Here is a 14,170-nt window from a genome sequence, read left to right on the forward strand (position 1 = left end):
TGCAACAATGCAATCAAACCGAGCAGCAAGGAAAACAGTTACGGCTCTTGCCAAATTCCCGCTCTCACATAACCAGATGGGAATGGTATCCAGTCATAACATTGACATATCGTAACGTGCAATGGTGGAGAAAAGCAGGGACCACACTGCAGAAGCGTCCTTTGAGGTTTGCAGTCTGCAGCTTTGACTTTGTCAAAGTCAATCGTAAACCCTGAAACAAAACCCAACCTGCAGGCCTGTCCGTGTGAAAGACTCGGACCATCTTTTATTGTTGTTGTTGGGAGGCAAAATGTTGAAGTTGCAATCTTTTATGTTATCACAAGCTGAAATAGACGCTAGTTCAAAACAGTAGTGTCAAGGGCTGTTTAACGTCAAATTGTGTCAGGCTTGCCAAGAGTTAACAAGCCTCCTCAGAACACATCGACTCTCAATAAGCACATACCTGCATATACAGTGGGGCAAAAAAGTATTTAGTCAGCCACCAATTGTGCAAGTTCTCCCATTTAAAAAGATGAGAGAGGCCTGTAATTTGTATCATAGGTATACCTCAACTATGAGAGACAGAATGAGAAAAAAAAATCCAGGAAATCACATTGTAGGATTTTTAAAGAATTTATTTTCAAATGATTGTGGAAAATAAGTATTTGGTCAATAACAAAAGTTCATCTCAATACTTTGTTATATACCCTTTGTTGGCAATGACAGAGGTCAAACGTTTTCTGTAAGTCTTCACAAGGTTTTCACACACTGTTGCTGGTATTTTGGCCCATTCCTCCATGCAGATCTCCTCTAAAGCAGTGATGTTTTGGGGCTGTCGCTGGGCAACACAGACTTTCAACTCCCTCCAAAGATTTTCTATGGGGTTGAGATCTGGAGACTGGCTAGGCCACTCCAGGACCTTGCAATGCTTCTTACGAAGCCACTCCTTCGTTGCCCTGGCGGTGTGTTTGGGATCATTGTCATGCTGAAAGACCCAGCCACGCTTCATCTTCAGTGCCCTTGCTGATGGAAGGAGGTTTTCACTCAAAATCTCACGATACATGGCCCCATTCATTCTTTCCTTTACACGGATCAGTCGTCCTGGTCCCTTTGCAGAAAAACAGCCCCAAAGCATGATGTTTCCACCCCCATGCTTCACAGTAGGTATGGTGTTCTTTGGATGCAACTCTGCATTCTTTCTCCTCCAAACACGACGAGTTGAGTTTTTACCAAAAAGTTCTATTTTGGTTTCATCTGACCATATGACATTCTCCCAATCCTCTTCTGGATCATCCAAATGCCCTCTAGCAAACTTCAGACGGGCCTGGACATGTACTGGCTTAAGCAGGGGGACACGTCTGGAACTGCAGGATTTAAGTCCCTGGCGGCGTAGTGTGTTACTGATGGTAGCCTCTGTTACTTTGGTCCCAGCTCTCTGCAGGTCATTCACTAGGTCCCCCCGTGTGGTTCTGGGATTCTTGCTCACCGTTCTTGTGATCATTTTGACCCCACGGGGTGAGATCTTGCGTGGAGCCCCAGATCGAGGGAGATTAGCAGTGGTCTTGTATGTCTTCCATTTTCTAATAATTGCTCCCACAGTTGATTTCTTCACACCAAGCTGCTTACCTATTGTAGATTCAGTTTTCCCAGCCTGGTGCAGGTCTACAATTTTGTCTCTGGTCTCCTTTGACAGCTCTTTGGTCTTGGCCATAGTGGAGTTTGGAGTATGACTGTTTGAGGTTGTGGACAGGTGTCTTTTATACTGATAACGAGTTCAAAAAGGTGCCATTAATACAGGTAACGAGTGGAGGACAGAGGAGCCTCTTAAAGAAGAAGTTACAGGTCTGTGAGAGCCAGAAATCTTGCTTGTTTGTAGGTGACCAAATACTTATTTTACCGAGGAATTTACCAATAAATTCATTAAAAATCCTACAATGTGATTTCCTGGATTGTTTTTCTCATTCTGTCTCTCATAGTTGAGGTATACCTATGATAAAAATAACAGGCCTCTCTCATCTTTTTAAATGGGAGAACTTGCACAATTGGTGGCTGACTAAATACTTTTTTGCCCCACTGTACATTTGAAAAAAGCCAATAAAAAGCTTAATTGGTGCCAAAATCTGAGATTGCATTTTGGCCACAGACACGGCTTATATGTGATTGGACAATTGTACATCAGAACAAAAACATCAATGGCAATTTTTCAAAAACTAACTTTTTGTCAGAATCAGAGATTCAGTCTCTAGGCATCACTAATCAGCCGCTTCAGTCCTTTTTTCTTGCTTTGGTTGTAACTTGATCGTTGTTTTTTCAGGTCACTGGGACAGCATGGAAGAGTACACGTGCATGATCCCAAGAGACACACATGATGGCGCATTTTATAGAGCAGTGCTAGCCCTGCATCAGGACCTCTTCTCATTGGCTCAGCAGGTGGGTTACATCATCACTCGCAAATACACCAAATGGAAACGATTTCCCCCCTAAACAGAGGTATATTAGAAGTCGATACTTTCAGAAAACATCTCATAAAGACATGCCGCATGGGAATACGTTTAACTTCATGGTTCCTGGAATTTTCATTAGTTCTATATAGCAATGCTTGAAAAAATGTAAATCATTGGAAACCAAAGTTGTAAAGAAACATAAAAATGGCTTTACGGCTGTTCCAGACACGATCAAGTTCCCCCCTCAGCTCAGGCTTTGTATTAAACGAATCGAATGCACAAGGTTTGTTTTGTTTTTTTCCTTTTACAATGTGAATAACCTTAGTGTGGAAATGTTGTGTAACTCTTACTCGTCACAGTTTTCAGCATCAAACAAATACAGAGCTTGTTACCGCGTATGTCTGCATGTCAGCGCGGTCTGGTGGAGGTCAGGGTGGTGTTTTCCTCATTGAAAGAAGGTTGGGATGTAAGATGAGCTCATGGTCCATGGAGACGGATTTGTTCAGGTTGGATGGCAGCAACATCTAACGAACACAAGCTCCAGCACGGACATCAGTAAACACCTGCTCATCCAATTTCCCCGGGACTCATCCTCCGAGTCGCCTTTTCACCACAAAGCCCGGGAGGCCTGCCCTCTGTGCCCCCTCATCCTTCCACAGTCACCCTCCCTCCTTCTAATTTGGAGATTACATCCAGGTGTGGTCGATAGGATACTACACATCAGCTGAATCGGGATAGCAGATTTTCTGACTTGTGGTGACTATGATGAATGAGAAGCAGATGGAGCGAGGGTGAAAGCTTAAATGTCAACATGAGCTCAGTCTAGTCTTCCGGATGTGGTTAGTAAGCCTCGCACTTAAAGTCCTTTTGATTCCATAGGGCTTTTTTCTTTTTTTTCCTCCCTCTATACCCCCCAACAACCAGACCGAGTTCCAGGAGTTTGAGCGTGTGCCTTTCATGAAAGGGATCAGCTTTCTTTGCTTTATAAATCTTAGTGTTTACTCCGTTTCAGTGATGATGTGTATACACGGCAGTCATGCTCCCCATTGAAAACTGTCTGTAGCTGCGCCAAAATTAGTTATATATCCAGTTCGCAAATGGCCGTTTTGATTTGTAAATTTGCTACAGTTAGGGTTAATTGGTTTTCAAACCTCGAGCTTCCTCTAGCGGTTCATTCGGCCCTTACCACCCACATAGAATGCTTCATATGTGCAATAATAGCATATTCTCATTGGATTTAAAACCAATGTAAGTGCAACCTTTATGTAAGAGAATGGAAGATCGGGTCCTGGTTTGTTTGTGCTGCCAGGAGCCAGACACTGCATTTATCAGGAGTCGTCTGGACTGCACATTTCCAATGAGGCCCCAGCACAGTAATTCACGAGGTAAACAGGACCATAACCGAGGGGAGGCTGTAAAGAAGCAGCCTCATTGTCACCTCGTCCCAACCGCCCTCCCCCTAACCCCTCCTCTTGTTGTGCATGCCTGAAGAGGTGTTTAGGCACGCTATTCCTCCCTCTCCCTCCCCGCAAAAAAATAATTGGTGGGAGTCGGTCTGAAACAGCTGTGTGCCCTTGCCTCAGAGAACTTCCTCAGTCCCCCTCCCTCATTTTACCTTCCCACTAATAACAGTTCCTTAAAAACATTGGCTGTCAATGCCCGACAAATCTGCACATTTTCTGCCACAGTACTTCAGTGTCCTTGTGTGTCCCTTTCTGCTGCTCTGGATCATGTCTTACTGTTTTCCATCCCCCAGGGTTCTCGCTGGTCATGAAATGTCTCCAGGTTTTCTGACTTTAAAGAAGTGTGGTCCTGTTATGAAAAGTCAGGGAACTGGAAGTTTACAAATGTGTCAGTATTATACAGTCATACAGGAATTTGGGAAAAACATTTTAAGGGCAAGAATATCCTCTGGCAGTTTGGGGGAAGTTGCATCAAGGCCATGGCAGGAATAATAACTATCAGATCAAATTCAAAATGATTGTTTATCAAATGTATACAATTACTCTCCCTTTCTCTTAACGTTAGGCTTGTTTTCCTTGTTTTGTTTAATTCTGTTTATTTAAATTTTGCATGTATAATTCACAAAATCAACATATGAAATCATTTGAGGACAATCCATCCCAGGATCCCCCCAAGATGAACAAAACAGTGACATCAAAACTAAACATTAAGATGTTCACATACGAAAATAAACACTCCAAAAAGAATACTGCTCCTTTTTGGACTGCTATCAGCCTCTTTTAAAAAAGAAATTGTATACAAATTTGACATCCACAACCATGGTAACATACCTTCACGCGGTTGCTTTCAACAATTAATTTCCCTCTCCTCATAAAACACTTTGCCTTCAGCAGTGCATCAAAATAATTTCACTATACAAATATGCATCTAGTCCTAGTTGCACTGATGTGTCACCGTAGCTGCACTTAAGTAAAGGGTGTGTGTGTGTGTGCAGCAAGCAATAACATTGCTTGGTTCATTTGTAAAAGGTGTTTTTATTCCCTGGGTTTAGTCTAATCCTGGCTGGTCCTGAGGCGAGGCATTTTTAGGATGGTTTGACATTCTTGACATGCCATCCTTGTGTTTATAGAAAATTCCAATATAGCGATTTTTAAGCTTTACTTACAAGTTGGAGTGCCTTTGGGGGGTAAATAAGTCATGGATAACCTGTCTTATGTTAAGAATTTCTGCATCTTCAGAAGCTAACTAACAATAGCGCCATAACTGCACCAGTCACACGCACTGTTCTTATTGAAAGGTTTTTTTTGTCTTTATTTCATGCAGTGTATTGATAAAGCAAGAGACCTGCTGGATGCTGAGCTGACGGCCATGGCTGGAGAGAGCTACAGTCGAGCCTACGGGGTAAGTGTTAGCTAAAATGCTCAACAGCTGGCTTTACATATCCGATACAGCTTTAATACAAAGAAACCTACAATAAGTGCAATCAACCATGAAGATACGGACCGCCATTATCCCCTCCATCTCCCCTTTTCAACACTGTACCTCAGATAAAAGGCATACACACTCGATACAGCACTAATCCTGAAGGTACATCAGCATAGGGGTACCTGCGTCCCAGCAGTGAGGAAGTAGTGAGCTGATTGGACGATGTAGAGTGAAGTTCATTTGCTGTAGTGTATGATTTGACAACGTCCTAGGTGTGTTTCCAAGACAAGGGGTGTCAGTCGAACATTTAATTTCGACATGTGCAGAAGGATTATCCAAAACAACAGATATTAAAGTGATAATTTATAAGTATTTACCATTTTTAAATCTCCAATTTCGCTTCTTAAGTCAAAAGCTTCTCAACGTCCCCATATCCCTTTTTTATTTTCTGTATACAGTAATTAATTATCCAAGGATCGTTTCATATCAAAAAGCAGCTCCTCTCATGCAAATGTTGTCAGGTAACATCAACATAAAAGCCATTTGATTCTACTTGATTTACATACGGATGTTACAAATGGCAGCCAAGCGTGAAGATGACCAACCCTTTCCAACAGATGCCACACGACAAGGTCCACTGAGTGGCTAAAAGCATTTAATTGTAGCTCCTGATGAATTTACACGCTTTAATGATCCTTTTTATATTGCACGGAAGGGGCTTTGGCAACTGTAACAATGAATGTGTTAAAATTAAGGATGAATGTGTTTGTTTTGCAGGCCATGGTGTCCTGCCAGATGCTGTCAGAGCTGGAGGAGGTGATCCAGTACAAGCTGGTGCCAGAGAGGAGAGACATCATCAGGGAAACATGGTGGGAGAGGCTTCAGGTAACTGCAGTGCATAATATGAGGACACAGACTCTAACGCACGCACACACACGCACGCACGCACCGCACGCACGCACACACACGCACGCACGCACACACACACACACACACACCTTTAAATGCGTAGCAGCTGTTGGGAAAGGTTACTGTTAATAATGGGAAACATTACACTTACAAACTAATACCTCAGAGAGCAAGAATGTAACTCTCTTCTACATTTGTATGTTTATCTCTTAATTTGAAAGTATATTTGTGAAATTAGAGTCATGTTGGGATCTGGTACAGTATCTCACAAAAGTGAGTACAGCCCTCACATTTTTCTAAATATTTTATTATATCTTTTCATGGGACAACACTGAAGATATGACACTTTGATCCAATGTAAAGTAGTCAGTGTACAGCTTGTATAACAGTATAAATTTGCTGTGCCCTCAAAATAACTCAACACACAGCCGTTAATGTCTAAACTGCTGGCAACAAAAGTGAGTACACCCCTAAGTGAAAATGGCCAAATTGTGCCCTAAGTGTCAATATTTTGTGAGGCCACCATTATTTTCCAGAACTGCCTTTTCTCTCTCTACTCTACTCTCTTGGGCATAGAGTTCACTAGAGCTTCACAGGTTGCCACTGGAATCCTCTTCCACCCCTCCATGACGACATCACGGAGCTGGTGGATGTTAGAGACCTTGCGCTCCTCCACCTTCCGTTTGAGGTTGCCCACAGATGCTCAATAGGGTTTAGGTCTGGAGACATGCTTGGCCAGTCTATCACCTTTACCCTCAGTTTCTTTAGCAAGGCAGTGGTCATCTTGGAGGGTTTTTGGGGTCGTTATCATGTTGGAATACTGCCCTGCGGCTCAGTTTCCGAAGGGAGGGGATCATGCTCTGTGTCAGTATGTCACAGTACATGTTGGCATTCATGGTTCCCTCAATGACTAGCTCCACACAGCCGGCAGCACTTATGCAGCCCCAAACCATGACACTCCCACCACCATGCTTGACTGTAGACAAGACACACTTGTCTTTGTACTCCTCACCTGGTCACCGCCACACACGCTTGACACCATCTGAACCAAATCAGTTTACCTTGGTCTCATCAGACCACAGGACATGGTTCCAGTAATCAATTTCCTTAGTCTGCTTGTGTTCAGCAAACTGTTTACGGGCTTTCTTGTGCATCATCTTTAGAAGAGGCTTCTTTCTGGGACGACAGCCATGCAGACCAATTTGATACAGTGTGCGGCGTATGGTCTGAGCACTGACTGACTGACCCCCCACCCCTTTAACCTCTGCAGCAATGCTGGCAGCAGTCATACGTGCACTCAACTTCTTTGGTCAACCATGGCGAAGCCTGTTCTGAGTAGAACCTGTCCTGTTAAATTGCTGTATGGTCTTGGCAACCGTGCTGCAGCTCAGTTTCAGGGTGTTGGCAATCTTCTTATAGCCTAGGCCATCTTTATGTAGAGCAACAATACTTTTTTTCAGATACTCAGAGAGTTATTTGCCATGAGGTGCCATGTTGAGCTTCCAGTGACCAGTGTGAGAGCGATAACACCAAATGTAACACACCTGCCCCCCATTCACACCTGAGGCCTTGTAACACTAACGAGTCACATGACACCGGGGAGGGAAAATGGCGAATTGTGCAAAATTTGGCCATTTTCACTTAGTGGTGTACTCACTTTTGTTGACAGCAGTTTAGACATTAATGGCTGTGTGTTGAGTTATTTTGAGGGCACAGCAAATGTACACTGTTATACAAGCTGTACACTGACTACTTTACATTGTATCAAAGTGTCATATCTTCAGTGTTGTCCCATGAAAAGATATAATAAAATATTTACAAAAATGTGAGGGGTGTACTCAATTTTGTGAGATACTGTAAGTGTTATTCATGGTGCTTGATCAAACCGCAGATGAAGGTCAGTAGTAATTAAGGACAAAATATGTTCCACATGCAGCCAAAACTAGCTACAATCTGTCCAAATTAGTCAAAATGTCTACAGAAGTTATTCACAACCTTGCTGCTGAGTAAACAAAGAAAGGAATTAACCAAAGCGCAATGCCAAAAAAGACACGTTTTATGGATCTTGTGTTTTTCACACACTTTCAAGTAAAATAAACCACATCCTTCTGAGTTGCTGGCGGCGGACAGACTGGCAGCCTCTTCACTCCACCACTTCATCATCAGTGCATGTATACAGGTCTTGTTTGTGAATGTGTGTGTGTATTTTGGACCTATCTGTGGAAAACTGAATTTCCCCTCTGCGATTAATAAAAGTTGAACTTGATGTTGATAGTAGGGCCCATTTACTTAGAAATTATAAATTAATATTAGATTAAAACCCAAAGGAACTCACTTCCACAACTTGTTTTCTGATTGTTTTGGACATTAACTAAAGATGATGTCAATAGGTAAATGAAGAGCTTACATTTCCCTTCTCACTAAATAAAACGGATCGCCCACAACTCCTTCACACTTAAAAAGAAAATTCAATATTTTGTATTAAATGTGCCCTTACTTGCCATTGCAACGAATATGCAGAGGATCCATGGCTCATTTTGTGTAACTCTTCCTACTTCCAAAGACTGATTATGATTGCTATGATTATCATTTAAAGGAGTTAATTACACTGTTATACATGCTATCAAATGAAACCGTAAGATGTGTGGATGAACCACACAAATTACAAGCGGTTGGGAAAATTGCGCCGCCAGCCAAGTCTTTGGAATTTAAGACGTATGCCAATCGGATTTAGGATAATTCTGTTTAAGATCATCTTTTCCACTTTGGCCTTTTCACAGTGGAATTAAAATGAGATTGTTTCAAAGGCTGCAGCTTTGTTTGTACATGCGAGAGGATTGATTTGAACAAGGCGGAAAATCTTATAATCCATTGACCTGTGATGCAGTCCTGATACCATTGCATCAAAGCTGATGAGTTTAATGCACCGTTTATAATAGTGCTCTCTCTGCCCCTGCTGGCATTCCTGTCCGTCATCTGCTCAGATGTTACTGACGTCTTGGAAAGTCCCTAAAACCTGCGTCATCCTGTACCTTAACTGCTTCCAAAGGAGATTGTATTTGTCTGAATGTGCCTGCCCAGAAGGCTCTGATATGCTTTTTTGAAATTTTATTTGGAGTATTCTAAAAGACTGCTTAATACCACACATAATGCAAATGCCAGAATACTTGGTAAGCCCAGAGGTCTGTTCACATCTGAAGGTCACGATGAAGGACATAATGCTGGAAATTATTCATAACAAAGACAGCACTTGCGTTGACTGCATAAAAAAGACGTAGGAGACAGAGCTGGGGCTCGCTTATACAGCATCAAGAAAACATCAAATTAAATGGAATGTTTTATTCATCAAACCAAACAAGGAGAGCAATCAGAGAGATTGCTGTTTTTTAGCAACAGATGCGGAGCATGATGTGAATTTATGATGTCAAAAATAAGTGTCCATCCATCATTTTCAATTTAAAAACATCAGCCATAAAAAAAAAAAGTTCTCAAAGGTTAAAGTATAATCTTGTTGATTTTGAAGTGCATTATTCTCTTTTGGACTATGGATACAAGTTTGACCTTAGCCTTCTACGGTGGCTGACAGGTGCAAGCATACTATAACGGTCCAAAACACCGTTATAGTATGCGTGTTTCTCCTAATGGAAATTAGGAGAAACACGCTGCACTTTCATAAACAATGCACATATAAAAAACGTGTGCCGAAACATACAAATGAAGAAACATCTTCACCATCTTGACGAAAGATCTTGGAATGTTTCTTCTATGCAGCGCTTTTAGGACACCCTGCTCATGTTTCGTCAAGTTGGTGAATGTTTTCTGAATGCTGCGGCATGTGTTTACAAGTTCATGAATTTTTTTTTCATTTGTATGATTTGGCATTTTTCTTCATTTGAACCATTTTTGAAATTGCAGCGTGTTTTTCCTAATGGAAGTATTTTGGGTGGTTGTACGTTTTTGCACCTGTCGGCCACCATAGCCTTCACCGAGAACTTGTGAAGAAAAAGCTTGTTTTCTTCCAGTTTTTCCCCTGTTGTTCAGTATGACCCAGCTGTTAGAAGTACAACCGTTACTAATATCCTTGTGACATTTCAAGGTGTCTACAAAATCAACTTGACCATTGAAGGGAGACTGTTCACACTCAAACTTAGTGCAGTAAAATGAAGATACTCTTAAACATCTTGACTTTTTCCATCCATAACAGATGGAGGTTGGTTGGAGGGGTATTTAGGATCAAGAGAGGTCTTCCTGAGCAAACAGACAGGGCCATAATGGCTCCAGAGCTGCGTTGCCTGACAGGTTTCTTCTCTCTTTAGAGATTTATTAGAGACTGACCGCACACATGTGTTGGTGAGTCACTGTCCAGGTCCTATCTATACTAGTCTCTCACTCATCAAAGGATTAGAGGTATGGCAAAGAGCGTATGAAAACACTTCACCCCTCCGTGTATGGGTAAATGTGTCAGAGTGAGTTCTATCTCTGGGAGTTTGAATTGTGGACTCTAGGCTGTTGGTTCCAACTTTAACTTCCACAAATGTAAATCATCTTTAACTTTCCTCCTAGAAAATATAAAGGACATTTGCTCCAATGTCTCTTTCTCCTTTAAGTTCTACACACATTTTAAAGTATTTTACCTCACGTTTTTTTATCGGGCCTATTCCATTCTACGGCCCCATTTAAGAATACAATATCCATCAGTCTCGCATTCGTAAAGCTTGGCAGAAGATTGACCGTAATATTCTTACTCGTATACTAAGGTACTGGGTTTGGTATACCAATGATACACTGTGCTACATTTTCTTGTTTTTGACCCTTATTTGACACTACACATTCAAGAGACAGACAGGAAAAAGGGGGATGAGATGTAACAATGTTTCACGGCTACAGTTGAACTTGGATTGTTGTGCTTTTAGACCACCTCTCCACCATGATGCCCCCAATGATAAACAGTTGTTGCTTTCAATCAAGTTGCTTGAACTGGATAATTTGGCATTTCCTTTTCTTCTCGATGGCAGAATGTAAGGAATCTCTTGCAGTTAAGCTCTTAATTAAACTTCTGGTCAATGAGCATAGCCTCGGCCAGATTTAACCTACACTGAGCTCCTTAACCCATCATGTATTACCTAGTTTTCAACATACTTAAGCTATCTAAGGAATAGAGGAAAAGGTTTCAGATAAGGTTAACACTTAAAAGAGGCAGTGTGAAGGATTCAGAGAGAGGTAACATCGTTACATTTTTGTTGGCCTAGAATGAACCTGTTCATATCTGAATTGGGAGCGCGTCACAAATCCTGACATGTTGCGGGGCCATGTTTCTCTCTGCAGTGACCTGGAATGGCTAAACTCTGGCTCATGAGGGCCTTTCACCCTTTTATGGTAACTAAAGGTCGACATAGGTTCTTTACACGTTACACATAGCTAGATGCCTTTGTGGAGTGATCATAGTACATAACAATACTAAAAGAAGAAAAGAAGAACGAATACAATCGAATAGACTGGTCCTTAAATGAAAGGGCATTTAGGACTAAAACTAAATGACTACCTCAGATAAACTACCTCAGTTTTTTATAAACTACCTCAGTTTTTTAATGCACATTGATACAACTACTGACCATGGCACAACCCTCATGGCCAACCTTTAGATGTAATTGTGTAGTTTGTTAACAAAATTCCACACAGTACTGATTTCGATACCTCGTTTGTTGCTGCTAGTTGCCATGCAACCTAATCCAGCCCTTCCTTGGAGCAGTGTTTGTAATTATAATCAAGTTACATCAAAGTCGTTTTCCGTGAAAAGTTTATTTTACATCGTCTACCCCCTGTAGATCTGTCTCAAATTCAAATCAAAGAAAGGATTACATAGCACATGCTGTTTCTCCCCATCGGAGCTGAGGCACTGTTTTATATCACAATGATGGAGTCGAGGTTGTGGTTAATAGAGTATTTAAGACAGTTAATGGTACTTATGATTGTATGAATTCAGACTTGTGTTTATGGGTTTTTTTCTGGCATGCAAACTTGTACTCGCATCTTAGGACAGGGACCACTTTAAATAATAGTTGCCCCCCTGGGTTTGATCTCTCTCACGTGTGTTAATTCTCTCAAGTTTAACAAGTATGTTTCTCTCTCTGAAGGGAGTAACAAAGTGGTAATGGGTTTAACCGTCCTTCCCATGTCATCTTTTTTTTGTGTCTTTTCCTTCCAGGGTTGTCAGCGTATCGTAGAGGACTGGCAAAGGATCCTCATGGTCAGATCGCTGGTCATCAGCCCCCACGAGGACATGAGGACTTGGCTGAAGTATGCCAGCCTCTGTGGCAAGAGTGGACGCCTGGTTAGTACTTTGAGAAATGTGTACAAAGCCCTTCTGTATTTTCTGATCAGACCCCCTGAGGAAGAATAAATCAGAGACTATGAAATCAGTGTCATACGGGAAAGGGAAGTTAAGTGCAACCATGAACCCCGGTCCTGAAATTCAAACGTGATTTCAATCTGTTTTACGTTGGCGCTGATGAATGTAACACAGCACCCTCAATCACACTGTTTAGAAACCTGAGCCAGCATATCTGCACAATTAAGGTGGTGCACTTTTCCATCCTTACCACATTACCACTACTCACTGTTGTTCCAATTGATTGCGAGGTAGGGCAGACAAAAAGCCAATTTTTCTTTCTACACATACATGATGCACACATGGCAAAAACCCTTACTCAAAAACAGGATGTGATTGGTCAATCCTAGCAAGTGTGATTGCAAGGCTTTGGAAAAACTACCCCATTAAATAATTCCTGTCTCTCTTTGTCCTTAAAAAATAAAGGAGGGAAACATCTTTAGCTCAAATTTCTTAGCACTAACATATTTGTTTTGTTTGTGTTATTATTATTTATGTTTAAATACATAAAAAACTTGTGAAGAAACCTCCCCTATAATATATCAGAAGTTATACCTAAAACAAAAAAAAGAGTAAAGACAAATCTAGACACACAGAGTGCATATTTCATTTCAATGTGAGGCTGCTGAGACTGAAGAGTAATAATACAAAATATCAACATTTACTATTTTTTACCCCAAACAGAGGGTCTTCACAACAATATACGTGGTTTAAAAGACGCTATGGAAAATTAAAGTCCTTAGAGTGTCTTGTCCAATAATCTTAATCAAAGCACATTGAGGTAACATTTTAATCAAGCTTGTATTGTCTTGGGGTCGTTTGAATCAATCTTATTCTTATAAGCTGTTAACTTTCTGCAAAATAATTAGATGTTTTACCTCTTTATACTTCCAGGCCCTGGCACATAAGACCCTTGTGCTCCTCCTGGGTGTCGACCCCTCCAAACAACTTGATCACCCTCTGCCCACAGCCCACCCCCACGTCACCTACGCTTATATGAAGTACATGTGGAAGAGTGCCCGCAAGGTAAGAGCATACAAATGTGTTAGGTTGAGTTTATGCTTTATAATTAACATTTTTTAATCCTTTTTAGATTTTTTGTTGTATGTCATCCACTGGGACGAAAGTACAGTTTTTGAGGCAAAAGGTCAACTTTAAAAGTGTTCTGATTGCCTTTTTTGTGCAACATAAGGCAACAATCACACCTTCAAATGTGCCAGATAAGGAGGGGTTTAAATAACTGGAACATTAGTGACATAAACATGTAATTTATTTAGCATAGTGACGGAAGCAGCCTGAGAAACATTAACACCAATAAACTACATCTGTGAAACGGAGCATTGAAATTGCAACCAGCCTCCTCATGGTCCATTCCAGTATATTAATCAGTCCCACCAGGGTCAACAAGAGGTGTCAAACTTTTAAAAAGGCGTTAATGAACCCACAGGTTAACATTATATTATAATATTTCCAGCAAGAGAAAATAGCTTCTTTGTGTATCTTTATATAACAATTACAATAAAATCCTGAATAAAATCATAACTGATAAAAGAACAACATT

The 14,170-nt window shown here is 41.2% G+C and overlaps 1 protein-coding gene across 1 annotated transcript in view; it reads left to right on the plus strand.

Moving 5' to 3' along the window:
- mtor (mechanistic target of rapamycin kinase) overlaps positions 1 to 14,170 on the plus strand; it is a 105,176-nt gene that overhangs the window by 64,398 nt on the left and 26,608 nt on the right. Inside the window, 5 exon segments of the mRNA XM_063888124.1 lie at positions 2,294 to 2,409; positions 5,211 to 5,288; positions 6,090 to 6,197; positions 12,427 to 12,552; positions 13,504 to 13,635. Of these exon segments, the coding sequence (XP_063744194.1) occupies positions 2,294 to 2,409; positions 5,211 to 5,288; positions 6,090 to 6,197; positions 12,427 to 12,552; positions 13,504 to 13,635 (560 nt within the window).

This window comes from Eleginops maclovinus, chromosome 1 (genome assembly GCF_036324505.1).
Source record: "Eleginops maclovinus isolate JMC-PN-2008 ecotype Puerto Natales chromosome 1, JC_Emac_rtc_rv5, whole genome shotgun sequence".
NCBI lineage: Eukaryota > Metazoa > Chordata > Actinopteri > Perciformes > Eleginopidae > Eleginops > Eleginops maclovinus.